At 36.0% G+C, this 1,143-nt stretch overlaps 1 protein-coding gene across 1 annotated transcript; it reads left to right on the forward strand.

Moving 5' to 3' along the window:
* Positions 1-668: 668 nt before the first annotated feature.
* On the forward strand, positions 669-902 carry LOAG_15869 (zinc finger protein; the record flags this gene model as incomplete). The annotated part of the gene is made up of 1 exon (XM_003151357.2): positions 669-902. A coding segment is annotated over one exon (234 nt), but the record flags the coding sequence as incomplete, so codon positions are not given.
* Between the last annotated feature and the right edge of the window lie 241 nt (positions 903-1,143).

A 1,143-nucleotide genomic window follows, 5' to 3' on the forward strand; every position in this document is an offset into this window, starting at 1 on the left:
CCCGACCAACCATTTATTTGCAAACGCAAACGACCCGATTGTGGGCCAACGTCATCGTTTCCTTCTCGCAATGAAACACGCCAACCTAAATTTCAATGCGAAAACTGCAAGGAATTTTTCTGCAGCAAGGGCTATTTGAAAACACACATGAAGCGATGCTTAATAACTTCTCGTTAGTTTCGCAAATTTAGCAAAATTTCAAGCACGTTTTTCTATCTGGAATAGCAGGATGCACATAAAAATGTGCTGCAGAACATCCGCGACCATGGAGGAGCAATGCAAAATTCAATAAATATTGCAATGCAGAAAATGAAGCCAAACTGCGGCAAAGTGTCCATTTCTTTTGGCGCAGTGAGGCAGCATTTAGAAAATATTCGTTGTAGACCTAACTGCAACACATTCACAGTTCGGGCATATTTTGAGAAATATGTGTAAGCATCAGAAGTTGTGCGGCATTTTCAGCGCTATTGTCACAACAGAGCCAATTTATAGTCTCGTTTTAACATTGTTTTTTTGATCTGTTTTGTAGTCATTCTCTTTATATCCTATGTATTACAACAACAGTAATTATTAGCAGAACTGACTATTTTTTTAAAATTAATTCTTATTAAAAATCGGACTGCATATCCGATCCTTCATGATCGCCTGATGTTATAAGAGTTTTTCAGAAAAGGAAATTCGTGAGTGTCCACTTGTCGGATGTACTTTTCACACGAACAGTTCCAAAGAAAATAGAGAACACTGGAAAACGCACAAGAAACCATATATTTACGAATGCAAAGAACCCAATTGTAGAAAAAAGTACAATTGTAGGTCATCACTTACCTTTCACAAGGAAAAACATCAACCTAAACCTCTATGCGAAAATTGCAACAGATTCTTCAGCGACAAGTACAGCTTGAATAGACACAAGAAGAAATGTCTCGGAACTTCTTGTTAGTTTCGCAAATTTAGCAAAATTTCAAGTCCGTTTTTCTATCTTCAATACAATGAGTGTTGCAATATGTAAAAACACGACAAATTGGCGGTCATCGATATTTTTGATTATGTGATTCGTTTGACGTTAATCTGATGAATGTATGTATTTAATGATTTTGCGAAGAAAATTTCACACCTTTTATCAGTAAATAAAATGCAATTCAT

This window comes from Loa loa, assembly GCF_000183805.2.
Source record: "Loa loa unplaced genomic scaffold supercont3.3004, whole genome shotgun sequence".
Lineage (NCBI taxonomy): Eukaryota > Metazoa > Nematoda > Chromadorea > Rhabditida > Onchocercidae > Loa > Loa loa.